Genomic DNA, 15,090 nt, shown 5'->3' on the forward strand with positions numbered 1-15,090 from the left:
ACTTTTTTACTATATATCTATGTTTTTCTGTAAATAATATCAGCAACCTGTAAAATTTTCAAGCTGAATGGCGGAATGCCCTTATAACACATAACGGTAATATTTTTGTATTGTTTATATAGCTTGTGTATTGTATAGCTTTTTAAATGTTTTTTTACTCACAGGATGTCATCAAAATACTCCTTCGGGCCAAGCGGAAGGGAGTTTAATACTTTAACCAACTAAAACCTCATTATTCTTTGTCTATGTACTAATACAATAGGGTGGTCCGGCAGGCTTCGAGTAATGGGTCTAATGATTCATATGAAATTTGTTATATTCGCGCGTGAACCAACAGCTAGCTACCCTTCATAATCTGTACACAGCGGTGCATCTAAACTGGCCGGGAGCCTGCTCGTGACTCCTGACGCCCGGCTCTGCATGCAAAGCCGGTAGATGTTCAACATTGAGATGCAGTAAAAAGTTTTTCCACAAACACCGTACTTTTTGGCTTAAATTATATTGACAATGGCATTTAAGTTATTGACACCTCACGTTATTAGATTTATTATCTAACGATGCTTTTTGGATTGCTTTTACTTTTAGAATTTTTCTTTTCGATTTAAATTTATATACTGTGTGGGTATCTTCAGCTTAATGATACCCACACAGTTATAGATTATGGCTTATAGTTTAGGTGACCGATTTCCACCAGATCCCAAGTACTTTACTCTCCTTGATCCTGGAGCGTATCAAAGTGAAAAAAGGGCTTTCAAACAAAATGCCGCTCCCTTCCTCTCAAATACTCCACGCCGCACCAATCCCGGAAATAAGATATGGACACAAGCAGTTTATAAACAGCATGATTCTCATACAATTCCTAACTGCTCTGCCATGCTTTCGAAACAACCAAGATTCCCGTATGACCCTTTTAGTGCGGAAGACCTGGAGGAGATATTATGTAAATGCGGTATTGTAAGCTCTTGTGAATGTGTTACTGGCAAAGAACAAGAAAAGGAAGTGATTTGTCAAGGTAAAGTAAGGCGTCGAATATATAAAGGTCCTACCCCACGATCCATTTTGGGAGATGAAGGTTTATCAGCACCATCTAGAAACGATCATGGATTTAGTATTTTAGCGGATGGCACTCAGATTCGAAAAAGAACAGAAGTAAAAGACGAAAAACCCCCTTTTTATGATGCACGGGTTAACGAAGCTACTGCTTTTTATAGAGGATGCAAATGGAGTCAACGAACTACAAAGCGATCACAAGATCCTCCTATTGGTAAGCCCGGCCCTGGTCACTATAACCTCGTAAGAGAACCTACACCAGAAGAAATTTGTGCAGAAGAAGTCCGTGCATTTAAAAGAAAAACATCGAAGCAAATGCGTTTCATAGAAATAATTCAGACGAAAAATATTTTAGACGACCATCCAGGACCCGCACATTACAGGCCAATGTCACCAAAAGGAACGGAACTTACATCTACAATCTCTAAGGCTAAAAGGTTCTTTTCATCAAAATACGATATTTCTCCGGGTCCACAAAATTACTTTATTAAAAGAGATTTCGAAACCGATCCATCTACTTACCTTTGCCATGCCATTCTACCAGAGAAATCTGCATTTGGAACAAAAGCAAGGCGATTTAAACATCAATATATTGAGGGACCTAGTCCAGCGTCTTATGATGTAAACTCAAAAATATGTAACTTTGTCCATTGCCCAACTGCACCATTTGGAACTTCTGCTAAACGTTTCAAAAAGGATATCATGGAGGAAATCGAAGAATTCGATTTGTTAGACGATGAAACGTTACAAGATAAAACGGAAGAAGAAATATGTGTGATGCCAACATGGGAATTTAAATCTAAAACTATTCGAATGAAACCTTTAGTTAAACGGAACGATGAGCCTAGTCCAGCCGATTTACCACAAAATCTCATTCAAGTCGATGATGCTCCTCGTTCGTCTGAATTACAGCTTGTTGCCCCTTTTTTTTCATCTGAGGGTCGTTTTCAACCATGGTTCAATTGGATACCCATTTGTAACCCAATGGAAACACCTGGACCAGGTGAATATTGTACGGATAAACCTGAATGTACGCCTGCGGTCGTTAAAGGCCCTCTATGTAGAGCAGAGCGTTTTCCAGTAGGTAGATACAAAAGTCCTTCACCGAATAAGTATAGGATTCACGATGGAATCGAAACCATCTTAGCAACACACAATCTAAGGTTGAAAAAGAATGTAAACGCTAATAATGCTTCATTTCGTTGGGAACAACCACAAGAACAAAAAAGTTTAAGCTACGAAGAACAAGAAGCTGAGCTATTATCTAAATCTATTTCTTTATTAGACCCAGAAGACGACGAACCTCAAAAACCAGTTCATATAATTCCACAACCGGTAGTTGCAGAAAAAGACAAACCAAAAATGTTACGCACCTTCTTATATGCAAGACCTTTACCCAAGTATATGTAGAAAAATCTGGCATATCCATGGTGACTTATTTTGATAGTTGTTGTAAAATGTAATTTTATTTTTGTAAATGTTGGTAATTTATAAATTAAATTATAAAAAGCGCGTATAGCTATGCATTTAAATAATTTAAACTGTAACATTTAAACGAGTCTTATAAATGAGGTAAAAGAAGTCGCTACAGAGACAAGAATCGTTGCTTATAAATCACTTTTGATTGACTATAATTATCTAACTTAACAAATGCTTCTAGAGTTGCACTTGCAAAGGAAATTGTTAAGATCCGATTAGTACTAAGGTTATAGGTATTATCAGCATTATCTCTGTCAGCTTTAGCTTGCTCCAGCTTATAGTACTAAAATCTCGTTATCTCGTTTATAAGTAAGTGTAATTTTTCTAAAATTACTTTCGCAGGTTACCCGTTACAGCCTCTCGAACTCATATCCACGAAATAATCATTAAAATTTTATTCACCGCCTTTTTCCTATTGAGCTGCAGTGCTTGACAATGTAGTATTTTAATGACATCAATGATGTCGAGTTGATGCTTCAATGTAAAGTAAAACCCAACAAGTGGCGCCGTAACACTATAGCATAGATTTAGATTTACATGATGACATGATTCTTTATCTAAACACTATAGGAACGTTACGGTACGAAGCAGTTTACCCATTCAAAGTTATGTCTTCAAAAATATGTTTAAGGGATTTTACTCCCAACATTTTGGAGTATTAATACAAAATTAAGAATAGTATTTACATCCTATTCACAACCTTTTTTTTTGTCCAGTGGAAATCCTCATGGACATCCTTCGCCCTGGAGAAGGCGAAGGGGTGTGCCGGACTCTTACCGGCTAAAACCACTGGAATGCAGTCTACCGCGAACCCCGACATGGAGCTCCTAAAAGAGCTGCATCATCGTTGAGAGGAAGAGTAGTGTCGATCCTATTCACAACCTAGCCTAACAAAGATGCGTGTTATTCTTTCGGACGACAGATTATACACTGCACCTGCTAACAGAAAGAATCTATTCTTGCCGTTGTCACTGTCATGTCAGTGTCAACCAACGAGATAAACGAGATCATAAAAATCTGTAACACGATTGAGGACAGTTCATTTTGGGCACGAATTACGAAATCGAAATTAGTTTTAATAGGAATTTATTTTAATATTACAGACACCATGTCTAGGCTCGGTGCATTGCATTTAACTCAACACACCGGACCCAAACATACTGCTACAGTGATATTCTTTCATGGTTCAGGTTTGTAAATAAAAGCATAACCTCAATGTTACTTTTTATGTAATCTAAGATGCATTAGATTTTAGGTATACATACTATTAGTAGCTGCTATCTCAAAGATTAACCATCTAAAATTGTTACTTGAACATTGCATTATTGGAGATCTCTCTATAAATATTTTTTCTGCACCACTTTAAAAAAACCTGCATTTAAAGAAACAAATAGAAGAGATATAAGTTACCATTGTGTATATTTCAGGGTCATCAGGAGCCGATATGAAAGAGTGGGTAAGACTTATGGTAAAATCATTTTCGTTTCCACACATAAAAGTTATGTATCCAACGGCACCTGCACAGCCTTACACCCCAGCTGGGGGACAAATAAGCAACGTTTGGCTAGATAGAGCAGGCATCAGCCCGAATGTGCCTGAAATCTTAGATTCTATTGCAAATATTGAGGTGGAGGTAAAGAATCTAATAAAAAAAGAACATGACTCGGGAATACCTAGTAACAGAATTGTAGTTGGTGAGTAGCAATACAATAATTATCTATGATACTTCTTTTGTTCAATATAGTATGGTCTGGCTACTAATTGTTGGCTCTGAAGAATAGAGAAATTGATGAAATTTTAGGGATGAAATGGTAAGCTAAAAACATGGCTGGTGTAAGATTAAGCTGCGGTTCTTCTCCATTGTAATGACTTTTTAGAATCGCGCTCCTAGAGCTATCACTGTTTCATTGTAAAACAGTAATAAAAGGCTTATTCTAAAGAAAAACTCTTTGTTATAAAACAACTTTCATAATGATAAAAACAAAGGAAAGCAAACCTAGAAGTGGTTTATACAGGGTAGAAAAAGTGTTGGTAAGCAATGTGATAAATAATTATGTAATTTCTTATGTTTCAAGGTGGCTTTTCGATGGGAGGGACACTGTCATTACATACAGCATACAGATGGGATCGCAACTTAGCTGGAGCATTTGTATTCAGTTCTTTCCTGAATTCTAATTCGATAGTCTACAATGAACTCAAAAATTTATCAGGAGTGCGATGTAAGTATTCTAGAAATATCTTTAACTTGGTCACATATTTGTTTACTATTTGATAAGAACTAAAATTAGGCAATCATCTCAAAGGCAGGTTATCTTTAATATTACCATTAGCAACTCACAGTATAATTTGTTTTTGTGTTACTGTTTTTTTTAAGGGGTTCTATGGTAACTTTTTCTTCTTGGCAGTATCATTTTGCAACCACTTTTTTGGTTTTTATCAGTTCATTGAGTAATAATAGTGAAACTGACAAATTAAGGTCATTATTACAATAATTCAAGTCCTTATTATAATCTCAATGGGAAGTTTTGTTTATAAAAAACATTGTTGTAGAAAGCTTTAAAAACTTGACAGTGAATAATTTTACAATCCCTACATTATAACTCTTATTAGGAATAATAGTATCAAAAGTTTCTAACTATATTGTTATAATTCCAGTGCCACCATTACTTCAACTCCATGGCAACATTGATGAGCTGGTCGATTTGAGCTGGGGCCAGGATACCTTTAATGTTATGAAGAGTCTTGGTGTGGAAGGAGATTTTCACATATTGGACAGACTAGGACACTCAATAAACAAACGAGGGATGATCTTGATTAAAGACTGGATTGAAAAACATTTACCTGAAATATGAGTTGTTACCAAATGTAATGTACATAGTAGCTTTAATGTAAATTATTAAGTATATCCTTTGATATAACTATCACTGGTGTTTCTTTTCTGATTCAAGAATCAATATAAAGAAACGATGATTGGTAATGATAGAGGTTTTCCTTGAAGATATTTTTATCGATTTAAAAGGCAATTCGGTTTTAGACTGAAACAGTTTTAAGCAAGGTATTTAATATAATTAAATTCATCCTGGGTTTTGTTATTAAGAACCTGAGTCTAAATTATTGAGGTGTGTGCCACCATTTTTGTCTTTGGTTCACTTAGTTCTTCGTCTACCGAGTGTATCTTTCACTTGAGTTCAAAAGTAATTTTGAGTATTTCAATAAAGTTACTGCCTTACTATTTGTAATCAAAAGGCTTTTTGCTAATTTAATAAAGATATGAGCAGTACCTATCCAACTACATCATTATGGCTGAGGGATCGTAGATAACTGTTTTTATTGATTTCGAAGACAATACAGGCATACATTTTTTATGTGTAAAATCAGATAACATATATATAAAAAGCAATGACAAACCAACCTTTTCTTTTTTCTGAACGAAAGGAAAACAATTCAACTTTCATATGTCATAATACATAAAAAGTAAAATTAAAGTCAAAATATAAGTGACAAGACGTATTGTTTTTTGCACTGACTTTTCAATAAACTGTGAACCATTCCGGAGTCAAAGGATTGTTTATTTTTAAAACTTCAAACGATTGTTATCTTATAGTCTGCAGAAATAAGTTGTAACTTCAAGTCAGTCTAATGGGGCCAAAAAAGACTAGAGAGATAATTCCCGATGAAAATGCTTGGCGAAGAGCCATTGAAGGAGCGCCATTAGATGAAGGAAATTGGAAAGTAAAAGTAATACTCATAGAGGCTGCTGGTAGCGAACAAGATAGGATATACCTTAACAAATTTGAAATATTCGCTGCCGAAGAAAAAAGATTTGTCATTAAAAACATCTGTAGAACAGAAACTATATTTATGATAAATCAATTAGGCGGAGAGAAAAAAGTTAAAGATGACAATCTTCGGGTTTTTGAAGAAGGCCAATCTTATCTTAAGGATAAAAAAGATATTCCACCAGACGTTATGGCTTTAGTGGTGAAGCATCTTATTTTAAAAATGAAAGAAGAATATCTTTTTATCCAGCGCCAGAGACTTGAAGTAAAGCAAGGTATGCAAAGAGAGTCTGCAACTATGATTGACAAGTCAGAAGTAAGAGGTTCTGTGAGTGTCGGGCGGTCCCATGACGCCGACGAACAACAAGCGCACAATAAAGGAAAAGGGACTGAACGCGAGCCTGGCAGCGTACCATCTGACGCGGCAGATCCCAAGAAATACAACACACTACTTAGGGTAAGGGGTGAGGAATGGCGAGATAAGGTGTATGTAGACGATTACCCTACTGATGGGCCTAACCTCTATGTTGCTGTGACTGGGTTTGTGGAACCGTACCTTCCTGGATGCCTTGTGAAAATCGGAATACCTCTAACCGCTGTTGTGCAAGTTCGAATAGACCCTACAACTACTAAAATACCTTCAACTTTATTAAGACCTACAAAAAGGGGCCAAAGTCTTACTGAGTTATTAGCAGAGAAAGCTCTAAGATTTTGGGACGAATTACAGTTATTAAGAATTGATAAGGATTCTGCTGATGATTTTAAAAACACTGCCTTTATAGTATTTACACCTCCTTATGGGAATACTGAAAATTTATCTGGAGATTCTGATAAAATATATGACGAAATGTGTTTTCTTATGTATGACATACAAGATTTATCTAGACAACACGTTCATTATAAAGACAATATGTACATCATTCATATACCTGAAGAAAAAAGCTCTGAACATTACGTTAAACACTATCAGCAACGGCTTGATGATTTGCCGTTGGAATGTACAACAATATATTTATTATTAGATAGTATTTTGGACACTGCGTGCAAAAGCCGGGATCTAGACGAAAAGAGTAGTAGGTCATCTTTATCAACTGCGGTTACACTTAATGCACCCGCGAAACCCTCACATGACGAGCAAAGGCTGCAGAAAACAGCAAATATAATTAAGAACGTTTTCAATACTCTGTGCAACACCGAAGCTAACAAATTGTCATATCGTCTTACCTATGGTGACGAATATGAAAACCATAAAGATCCTATCGTTATTGATTATGGAGATTATGCCAAGTATACTACTTTTCAGCTAGGAAACATTAATTTGGACAGCATCGTATTTACATCATTGCTTGGAATGCCAATTAATAATCTATGGCGAAATCAAAGCCGACCTACCGGTGAACAAGAAGCAAAAATAAATTTCCATGTTAATGTTCTCTTGTCATGTTTTGATAGAGAAGACGTTGAAACTGCAGAATTATATAGATTGATGCATATATTGGCTTGTCGGAAGTTATACAATAATAGAAGTTCTTTAAGAAAGCGTCATCTACCTGCGACTTCCATTTCTGATTTTAAGAAAAATTATCTTAAGCGCAGTGTCCTTGCCGAGCCTTTACCGAAATGCCCATCTTTAGTTCCCAGCTCAAATATAAATTCTCCTTCATTTCCTTCAATAACTAAGAGTGAAAATGATGCTGACATTCATTATGATATCGAGCGTCGTGAACCTGATCCCGATCCGGAAGTGCAAAGACTAAAATTCCTTTTCGACTGTCCGGATATAAGTGAATTAGTATCCGCTGCTGAAATAGAAAATTATGAAGCCATTAACCACATGATAGATGATTTCGATTATTTTGAAGATCTATCTGGCATCAGCGCATTTCAGGTTATGCGCGAAGCCTTTAATGAATTTAACTGTGTAAACTACAAATACTGTGAGGTTACCGATTGTTTCATACTCATGTTTTTTAACAGTCACGACAAAGATGGTATAGCTCGTGAGGAATGGCGTTGTCATGTGACAACTCCGGTTTGCTTGCAAGATTTCTTTGATTTCATTTTGGACGAACATTATGCCTGGATACAGAATGAGGAAAAAATGTACGATGAAAACATTATATTAAAAGCGAAATCTTTATCTAAAGATTTTATTGACCCGTTTGCATTGAAGTCTTGCATAGAAAACAATGACGTCGAAATGGATTTGCTTATGGAAGGTTCTCTTAAGTATCAGGAAATTGCGCAGGTTGAGGACGCTACGCACGACGGCACGGAAGTTTCCGAAGTTAATCGTAAAAAATCAGCTCCCTCATCCCTCGACATGGATTCCAAGAGTAGCAAAAAAACTAAATCAGCTTCTTCACCAAAAACCGTCAGGCGTCAATCTTTTATGGGACATGCAGACAATACAGTCTCAGTAGAATTGCCAGCAAAACCATTTTTGGGGTACGATTTAGGTGACAGAAGAGTTGAAGTGTTTGGTAAAGATGCCATATTCTTTTCTAAAGATGGGACTAAAGTGAAAAGTATGTACACTCTGATTATACCAAACAATTTGGAATACATCGTTCTAAATGTTTTACCTGGTAATAGCTACAATGAGTTTTGGATACACAGGGCTTTAGGGGAGTACGTGTCAACGGAAGTCATAGACATTTGTGAGTCATTTAGAATAACAAGCAGGGATCAAGTTATGATGTACATGAAAAAACAATCATATCAAGTACTCGCTGCTCCCGTACCTGCTGAGAGCGTTGAGAAGAAAGGTATCAAAACATCTGTCTCGGAAAAAGCCAGCTCGATGCTACGTCCTATATATGAAACAAAATTCTATCATTCACTTTATGTTACCTGGCCCAACGGAATCATTACGGAGACTGTGTACATAGAAAATTCACCAATTTTATCTCATATTAAGCAATATCACACTCGAGGTTTGCCTAATCTAAATGAGGATATGCGGTGTATTAGTCTAAACGGTGAGGTTGTTATATTTAACCCTTCAGGAGAAATAGAGGTTCTTAAACCTGATGGAACATATATAAAATTATTTAAATATTATAAAACTATTGTCATACCTGAACCTGTTGTCGTTGAGGAACGTGAAGAACCAGTTGAAAAAACAAAAAAACCTAAAAGTAAGGCTAAGCTTAGCAAATCTTCTTCGAAATCGTCTAAGTACGCTGGATTAGATGAAGATAAATTCTCCGAAATTAAACCTATCGAGTATGAAATCATTGTAGACGAATTTGAGATTATAGAAACTAGCGGGCTAAGACAAAAATGGGTTTACAATACTCCCTATGATATTGAAAAACTTCTTATTCGTACGGCGACTGATTACTGTTTAGGAGAAGTTTTTACAAGACGCATGGATGGAACCAACATATTGCTAAATAAAGATGGAATCCATGTGGTAACATTTCCCAATAAAACTAGAATTATCACTTATTATATTGTCGAAGAAGAGGAAATTTACCCGGAATGGACAGATGTTGAAATAGAATATTTTGAAATGTTTGAACCTGATCATGTCGAGCGAGTTAAATCTAAAGAATCAGTTTCGCAAAAAAGTTATACGGCAGACTATGCCTATAATACAAGTAGCAGCTTTGAAGGATCTATTTCTGAAAAAGTCGAAGAAGAGGGCAGTGCTCCAAAGGGAAGAACAGACGGTTACATATCGATACATTTGGTGTACACTATAGAACATGCCAATTTTAGCACAGTGACAATAAATAGCTTAACTGGTAAAATATCGATAGATTCTCCTAATGAAACTACTGTAGTTGTAGATAAGGAAAATAACTATGATATTAAATTGGATCATGTGACAAATGCAACTTTTGACGGGGAAAACTTACATATATCTTATGAAGCGTGTCCTGAATGTCGATCTTTTACGAATTGCCATGTGAAAATAATGACAGCGGAAGAAACACTTCTTGATTCTAAGCCGGATAAACACTGGCTAAAGATGAAAGACTCCTTTAACCAGCAAGTAGTTGTAAATGAAGAAGGTTCCATTACTCTGCTAGAAGAGCAGTCTTCGACAGAAGTGCTTAATTCAGGTGCTGTAAATACAGAAAGTGGGGAAAATACAGGAGGTGAGGCTACTGCAGAAGGGGTCGTAAATCCAGAAGCTACGGTAAATACAGAAGGTGCCGTAAGTACAGATGCTGCCGTAAACACAGAAACTGCCGTAAATACAGAAATGGCCGATAAAGAAGTTGCCGGAAATAAAAAAGAGGCAAAAGAAGCCCCTGACCTAGTTGAGGACAAGGCTCCTGATGGCAAATCTGAGACTTCTTTATCGCATGGAAGATGTAGAGAGATATATCTAGCAAAAAATATTCGATTCTTTATTCTGAAAAGGTAAATAATTGCTTTTATTAACATCACTGTTAGTACTATTATCGGTCCGCTCCCTCCATCTTTCTCATATTAGCTCATGAAATCACTCAAACGCTCGGACTTCAACCCCCTCCTTAATAATATTTATAACTAAATCTCTGTAGCTTTCCTTTCATCTATGAATGAAACAGGAATTTCAAAATTAAACTAGCACTTAGTCCACTGAAAAGTTACTGAAGTAGACAGTTTAGGAAGCGTAATAACAAATTATCCACGGCACTAAAGGATGTTAGTTGTTGAGATGACATTAGATTCAAAAAAGTATGACTGTGTTTCGTTCTCTGCATTCCTGTCAGATTAAGACATACGATAATGCAATAATGCCAGCGAGTCTGCATAAACTCATAACCGTAATATCTATAAAGAAAATGTTACCTACGCCTGGGCGACTTAGATCATGAAGTTCACCAAGTTTTATGCGGTATGGCATAAAACATTCGTTACTTTTACCACCAAAACTAATCGCCAATATCTCATCGCAATTCACCAATGTTCACACATCGCACTATGATTATCTTCTTGATCAATGATTATAATCATTCAACCAAGCCTGTAAAGAGTTATAAAGACTATAATATCATTTAGAGAACTTACTTGCGCGGAACTCATTAACCGGTCGCTACTGGAGCAATACAAGAGGAAGTGTCGCTGGCAGCCCTGGTGTACAATAAACCAGTACGACACATTTGGGGACCACAGAAGTCTGGTTTCCATGCTTACTCCGGTGCACCTCACGGAGTCCGAGGTTTGTCTATGTGACTATTTAAGTAGAACCTATGAACCTAGCGTAAATATTTCAAAACACATGTTATCTTCAGAAATGGCTTATGGACTCAAAATTAGCTGGGAAACCTAAGTACATGACTTACAAAGACTTAAAGAAGGATTCTGGAAAAGGATTTTACCATTGGATGCGACCCTACGAGGTATTCGTGCCTAAACCTATGAAACCAGAAAACGTGCTGCCTGAAAGGCTTCCGCGGGCTTATATTTTAAGGTGATACATTTTTACTGAGATTGAGGTACTGTAAATGTATTTATTACATGTATACTTAAATATTCCTTTCGTCATTCAATATCAGATGTGGTAGATCCTAAAATATGTACGTACCTAAAAATAACTTATTGTTATACGTCGGTTAGGTACAAAAATGATAAGCCAGTATTATAAATTCTAGATCGTAAGCAGAAATGTAACTTTTGCTAAGAAGTAATCGATTGATTTAAATAGGGCAGTGGCTTAATAAGCTTCAATTATTTCCTCTTGAAACTAGTTTCTTATTACGGAGTTACGAGCTCAAATATAGTGACCGAAAATATCAAATACAACCAAATACGCTAAACGTATTTAAGCGTAATTTAATAACTGATCAAAATACTGACGCCAAACGTCTAGTTACACGTCATCATGAGGTTGCTCAGATTCGGCTGACCACACGCTTGCTTCAACATGGCATCTATATTTAAGGACATTGGAACGAGAATGGGGTGAAACAGCAAGGGTGCAACTTAAAGGCGCCAGGGAGCTCCTTAAAGCAGTGCTACGTTACCGATGTGTTATGGAGGCCGACAGTGAAACGATACTCGACATACCGATTATAGATCTCAGGCCGGAGGACGAGCGACAGATCGATGACATCATTCAGGCCATAGCGCATAGGTCCTTATATCATTTAATACGTCAAAGGTAGCTAATTAATTAGCTTATGTAGATACTTAGAAATAGCTATTTGATACGGCGGCAGTGACGTACATAATCATACTTAATTATTAATAGATTGTTGAAATTGAAGTAAGTTGAGTGAGTATAGTGTTCGTTTATATACTATTTCCTATTTGAAAATCACTCTTTTGTTTAAAAATGTTGTTGATTAGTACCTTCAGTAGGTTTTAGTAGGATGGGTAAATTTTACTGTAAAAATTAGTATTAATTGCTAAGCATATTCCACCTGAAACAAAAGAATAAGTAAAAATATGTCTTTCTGTCTAATACTGCAGTATCCTATCCCTTATTTATCTGATCAGGTTATACGAAGAACTGAAGGACGTTTAGCGCATGACGTTCAGAGCCGGCAAAAGCCGCGATCACTACCAAGCCTCCAGTAGAACGTGAGGAATGTCTCTTGAAGGAGAATATGAAGGAGGTTGGTATCAGAAACTGTTCATATTTGTTTTGGCGACCTATCACCTTTTATAGTAAGCAGTTGACAACTGGTGCATGGTTTAAAGCCTTTCTGAAGACGGAATATTGGTCGGTGTTTTTTGGTAGATAGAAACGTCTAATCGTTTGCCCGCTGAAAACTTTCGAAGATATTTGAAGAAGGTGAGGTTTAGCTTTGCTTTTTTCCCCTGAGTTGTCGAACGAAGCGAAAAGGCACCATCTCTATCTCACAACATAGTACCCGTCAATTTTGACTTTCAGACGCAAAAGGTTGCTTATTGTTTCAATTGGAATGCAGTGTTTATTCCACATTTATACTAAGTCTGAGGGTACATTTAAAATCTACCGTGATAGTGAAGTAGATATGCCCGCGCCGATTGCCAAGTTTGTAAACATTGACGGAACACACAGAAACACAATTATCGTACGTCGCGCTACTACTACTACGTTACTTACAATAAGTGTTTCTATTCAAGTTAAAATCTATACTAATATTATAAAGCTGAAGAATTTGTTTGTTTGAACGCGCTTATCTCAGGAGCTACCGGTACAAATTGGAAAATATTTTTGTTTATAATAGACCATATATTGAGGAGGTTCGTTCGTTCAAATTTTCTAACTTTTAACTTCTAGCCACGCGAACGAAGTCGCGGGCAACAGCTAGTTTTATATGCAAAATCATGATTCGAAATATCACTTATCGATACTAGTTACATAGTTTTAGTTCAACCTGCCAGATATCAGTGACTGGCGCATTTCAACACACGCGTAATGTAGCCACAGGCATATCGTATCTTAAAACATCGCTTCATTTGCTGGTGCTTGATGTAGCCGATGCTGTGATCAAATAAGTGCAGCTGTTCCTATCGCTGAACCAAAATATAGTGATATCTGGCGTAAAATGTAGCCATTAAACATGAATTTTAATTGTTAAGGTCTAAATTATCGCCGAACGCGGCGCCGCCGTCTAAAGTAGCCTCAGGCTACAGGATCAAGTCACATTAACTGAGTCACCAACACACGATTACAATTCCTACCATATCTCGCCTTTACAAAAGCTGATTTATAATCCCTGTTATCAACACTACAGAATCAATTGATGAAACGAAACTTGTGGAAGAGGACAGGGAGAGTTCTCTGAAGGAGACTGATGCTGGTGAAGAGATGAGCCGGCGCTTCGGAGGTACTGGAGGCGGCGGGCTGAGGAGTTCAAAGAGGAAGAGTTCTATAAGTCAGTGTTCTTCCAAATATCTTAATTAAATTCTCCTTAGAAAAATGGCGTATAGCTTAACCTTGATTTGGAACAGGAGAGTATTAACATATTTTTACCGTCGGAATTATACATTTTAGCTCGCTAGGACCTCGATAACACAGACAACGGAGCTACGAAAAAACAACCAGCCCAAAACAATCAATTTATCGATTATCGATAGAAGAGAGCGAAATTTCGAAACCGTAGAGTGGTTGTGTGTGTAATTTGTAGTTTTTGATTGGTTTACACCTAGTCTTAATTGACTGAACTGAACATGAGTGATCATGTAATTATTAGAAGAGCGTTTCAGTAGAACTTGTCAAAGCTAGCTACTCGCTTTATAACCATTCGTTTCCTAATTTTTGCCACTCCAAATGTACTAAAATACATAATGTATACCAGCCTTTAAGTAAAGCGAGTAAGTTACACTGCGCTACGAAGTTATGAAATAGTTTACATTTTAGGTTCAGCTCAGTCGACTTAAAGGTAAGTTATGAGCGTGTCTAATAACTGAACCCGCAACTATATTAGTTACACAAACTATGTGAGGAGAAATTTAGCCAAATGCTGATAGTTCCAATTTGTACTAAGAATGCTGAAGCAAGCAGAACTTGGGTACCGTGTGTTTAAACTGTTCGTCGTATACTTGTCTAATCGAGGAATTCACGAGTTATCAGTAACTAGCTTTTCGCCCGCGGCTTCGCACGCGTCGAGGTCGGTTATATCGCGTTTCCAAAAGAAGTCCGGGATAAAAACTATCCTATGTTTTTTCTCAAGGTCAACTCTATATCTGTAACAGATTTCATTAAAATCAGTTCAGTGGTTTAACGTGAAAGCGTAACAGACAGGCAGACAGACAGAGTTACTTTCGCATTTATAATATTTGTAGGGATGTTATAAGAGGATATATAAGTATTATTTGTACTTCGTTTATGAAGGATGTCTTTTAGTTA

The 15,090-nt window shown here is 36.7% G+C and overlaps 2 protein-coding genes and 1 pseudogene across 2 annotated transcripts; all 3 read left to right on the forward strand.

The window, feature by feature from the left end:
• Positions 1-284: 284 nt before the first annotated feature.
• LOC113494018 lies at positions 285-3,026 on the forward strand. Its single transcript, XM_026872133.1, has 2 exons — positions 285-2,509; positions 2,872-3,026. The coding sequence occupies exon 1, from the start codon at positions 661-663 to the stop codon at positions 2,458-2,460; it is 1,800 nt and encodes a 599-aa protein (XP_026727934.1). The 5' UTR covers positions 285-660; the 3' UTR covers positions 2,461-2,509; positions 2,872-3,026.
• Positions 3,027-3,276: 250 nt separating this feature from the next.
• Positions 3,277-5,453, forward strand: LOC113494019 (lysophospholipase-like protein 1). Its single transcript, XM_026872134.1, has 4 exons — positions 3,277-3,719; positions 3,957-4,223; positions 4,605-4,748; positions 5,185-5,453. The coding sequence occupies exons 1-4, from the start codon at positions 3,506-3,508 to the stop codon at positions 5,379-5,381; spliced, it is 822 nt and encodes a 273-aa protein (XP_026727935.1). The 5' UTR covers positions 3,277-3,505; the 3' UTR covers positions 5,382-5,453.
• Positions 5,454-5,546: 93 nt separating this feature from the next.
• On the forward strand, positions 5,547-14,846 carry LOC113494020 (annotated as a pseudogene).
• The last annotated feature ends 244 nt before the right edge of the window (positions 14,847-15,090 follow it).

This window comes from Trichoplusia ni, chromosome 5, assembly GCF_003590095.1.
Source record: "Trichoplusia ni isolate ovarian cell line Hi5 chromosome 5, tn1, whole genome shotgun sequence".
Classification (NCBI taxonomy): Eukaryota; Metazoa; Arthropoda; class Insecta; order Lepidoptera; family Noctuidae; genus Trichoplusia; species Trichoplusia ni.